Source organism: Lagopus leucura, unplaced genomic scaffold, assembly GCF_019238085.1.
Source record: "Lagopus leucura isolate 7727_CA_CO unplaced genomic scaffold, USGS_WTPT01 140-18_obj-0_obj, whole genome shotgun sequence".
NCBI classification, from domain to species: domain Eukaryota; kingdom Metazoa; phylum Chordata; class Aves; order Galliformes; family Phasianidae; genus Lagopus; species Lagopus leucura.
In genome coordinates this window covers 1-3,522 of record NW_024962920.1, presented here as the reverse complement: position 1 = coordinate 3,522, position 3,522 = coordinate 1, and the positions used below count along the sequence as shown (strand labels likewise).

The 3,522-nt window shown below is 59.4% G+C and overlaps 1 protein-coding gene across 1 annotated transcript; it reads right to left on the bottom strand.

The window, feature by feature from the left end:
- Positions 1 to 1,090: 1,090 nt before the first annotated feature.
- Positions 1,091 to 3,353, bottom strand: SPDEF (SAM pointed domain containing ETS transcription factor). Its single transcript, XM_042891047.1, has 4 exons — positions 3,020 to 3,353; positions 2,899 to 2,946; positions 2,577 to 2,717; positions 1,091 to 2,495 (listed from the first exon to the last, which is right to left on the bottom strand). Exons 1-4 carry the CDS (start codon positions 3,351 to 3,353, stop codon positions 2,317 to 2,319), a joined length of 702 nt encoding a protein of 233 aa, XP_042746981.1. The 3' UTR covers positions 1,091 to 2,316.
- Positions 3,354 to 3,522: the final 169 nt, after the last annotated feature.

Below are 3,522 nucleotides of genomic sequence, written 5' to 3'. Positions count from 1 at the left end.
CCCCCTCACTGCCCCATGCACTTCCCTACAGCTCATCACCGTTTATTTCTTTCCCACCTTCCTTTGGCTTTGCGAATTGTTTGGCTCCAGGGACGCAGCGCTCCCCGGGGGCAGCGTGTGGGCACTGCGCCCCTCCTGCCCGGCACACGAATGGGAAAAAGAAAAAACAGCAACCCACACAAAAAGTCAGATTAACAAACCCCGACCGCCCGTCTCAGCAATGCACCCCGGTTTTTGTACATTGATTGTGTAATTTAAGAAGTATATATAATATATATATATATTGTGATTGTAATGACCGTGGATACAACAACTAAAGCAGCAAGCGAAAATAACCAACCTCTGTGCGCATCCTCCGGGTCTGGGTTTGGGGTTGTGTGTGCAGATCCCGCTCTGCCCTTGGGGTTATGGACCTCAATGTGGAGTGAGTGCCAAAATCCCCACCTCCTCCCCCACCCCCCGTGCCCTCTGCAGCCCCAGGATGCGGCACTGGGTGCTGCAGGAACGGGGCTCACTGCCTTTGGGGTCAGCTGGGAAATGGCACAGGGAGCTGTGAATCGTGCTGGGGGGCTGTGGGAAGGGGAGCACACCCTGTGGGATGGGCCAAGCCATGGGGCAAAGCCTTGCAAAGCCCTCAGGGGGATCTGAGATAAACCAGGTGGAGAGCATTCCCACTGAAGGCAATGGGATCCTGAGCTATACTGGGGAAAGTGGGAGGTGGGAAAGCCCTGAGGTTCTGGCACGGCGTGCAGAGACTTCCTACAAACCCAAACCACGGGAGGTGCAACATGTGGGTCACCAGCCCCTGTCCCAAGCAGCCCTGGGAAACAGCAGCAGCTGTGAGCAATGGGGGTGGAGAAAGGGGGAGAGGGGGGAGAAAAGGGATTTTCCCTTATGTACGCAGCAGGGTTTGGGGCTGACCCCGCAGTGCTGCCCCTGTGCCCACGGAGAGCAGCAGAAGGGCACGGGCGGTTCAGTGGAGGTACAGGCAGAAACATGAGCATGAATCATTTTTTTTCGCAGGGATTCAGGTCTCCCTTCTGCCCTCTCCACCTGAACCTAAAGCACAACTCACCGCCAGGCAAAACCATGAAGAAAATCAAACAAATAATGACTGTAATATACAAGGTGGACATCGCCGGGTGGCCCAGAGCTTTGTGAAATGTGCAGTTCCCACCATCCCCCAGTTCTGTGTCCGGAGGGGAATGGCAGAGCTGTGTCTCTTTCTCTAAGGAACAGGACAGGCGGAGGGGAATCCCAAACCCAGCAGAGAGCACCGTGCTGAGGATGAGGGCTGGGGGATTCCGGGGGTCCCCGTGCCCAGGGCTGGGGGTGCGGCTCAATGGGGGCTGCTGAGGGAGCTGAGGTCCCACGTTGTGCAGTCCCTCCCTGTGCACAGCGCACATCCTCAGCCATGAGGTGGGATTTGAGGTGGGACCCCCCCATATTTGCAGAAGGATGGGGGATGCATCTGTCCTGGGGCCTCATGTCTCTGTGTGGTGTGAACCCATAGCAGATGGGGGTGGGTGCCCCAGCTCCCTCCCACCTCCCCGTCCCTTATGCTCACCCCACAGGGTGAAGCCAACACGCCTGGCCCCGCAGTGCCTGACCCATAGCCAGGGCCATTGTCCTCGTTTGTGCCGTGAGCCCAGCTTTGTTCCCCATCCCCATCCCGTGCCCAGGAGGAAGGGATGGAGTGGGGTCCCACCACTGCACCCCATATTTGGATGGCCCCATCCCTGACATCCAAGAGCTGTTCTGGGGGTTCATCCAGGGCAGCTCTGTTGCAGCTCAAGGGTTTGCTGGCAAAAAGGGGGAATGACCCCAGATCCCAGCCCAGTGGTGGCACAAGGGCAGGGTGCTCCCTGTGCTGGGGCAGGTGATGCCATAGAGTTATTGGGGTCTCCTATGGGGGGGGGCATGTCCTGGTGATGCCCAGGGCTGTAGAGAAGGGAGGGCAGTGTATGGGGACAGCAGGACCCCAGCTGCAGCCCCGGTGACCTCAAGCACGCTCTCACCATCGATCCCAAGACTGCAGGCAGCCCTCCCTCAGCCCCTCAACACATTGTCTGTCATTTCCGTGTCCCTCTTTGCAGCCTGCAGCCCCTAAATCCACACCATGCATTGTCCTGGCCCTGGAGCTGGGCACAAAGCCATGCTCTCTGAGCTCATCCCCACTCCAAGTACGGGCTCTGGGGACAGAAGGGTCCCTACGGTCCACAGGGATGACCCCAACCACGGTCCTAAAGCGCTGGAAGACGATGATGAGGTCGTGGAGGGCAGTGAGAGTCCCCCACGCCCCCGAGGCTCAGTCCCTCAGAGCGGGTGCACAAACTGGTAGACGAGGCGCTGCGAGATGTCGGGTTTGCGGATGATGCCCTTCTTGTAGTACTGCCGGATGGAGCGGCTCAGTTTGTCGTAGTTCATGGCTGGGCGGTTCTTCCGGATGCCCCACAGTCGCGCCACCTGCGCCGAGTCCTCGATCTTGAAGATCCCTACGTGGGGGGAGCGGGGATGGGAAGTTTGGGGTGACCCCCCTACGGACCCTTCCCCTGACCCCAGGAGTGCCCGCCCACCTTTCTCCTTGTTGAGCCAACGGATGAAGCGTCCGTAGTTGTGGGGTTTCAGCAGCAGCTCCTTCAGGAACTGCCAGAGGTGGATGGGCTGCCCGGCACAGGATGAGTCCACCTCGCCGTCCGCCCATCCGCTGTCACCCCCTGCACAGGGAGGTGTGGGGTGGTTGATGAGCCCTGGGGTTGGGGCAGGAGGCAGCAGGGAGAACAGCGGGGTCCAACCCTCAGCTGCCCCATAGGGATGCATGAAGCCCCCCCATACCCCATGCTTGCATCTGGGGCTGAAACGAAGGTCAGAACCCCAGCAAAGCCACGCAGAACTCACCACAGTATCTCACATCCCCCGGGGCAGCTTTTTCCTTCATCCACGCAGCTGGAAATTGGGGAGCGGGCGGTCAGAGGGAGCCCAACCTGCAGCTCCACGCTCCCCCCAGCCCTGCACGTACCCGACTTCCAGATGTCGAGGTGTGCATGCAGGACATCGCCGCAGACGGGCGAGCGTTGGCAGAACTGCTCCTCCGACATGGCGCACAGCTCCTTCCCTGACAGCTCCTGGAAGGACTTCCCGAGCTGCGGCAGTCGGTACTGATGCTCCGTCCATAGGATCCACTTCTGCACGTTGCCAGGGCTCCAGTCTGCGGGGTCTGGGGTTGGAGGCAGTGAGAGCAGCGTCACCCCATAGGGCCGGGGGTACCCTGAGGTTGTCCACCTCCATGGGGCCAAGACTGGGGAGGATGAGCGAGTCCTTTTCTCCTCATTTTGAGGGGTTTTGGGGGGCATTTAAGGAGCCTTGCAGGAGGTTTGGGGGTAGGTTGGGCACTTTTGGGGCAGCCTTAGGGTATCAGGATGGTTTCGGAGCATTTAGGACATTCTGTTTCAGGGCACATCCAAATGTTTTTGGTGCAGTCGGTACTGATGCTCCGTCCATAGGATCCACTTCTGCACGTTG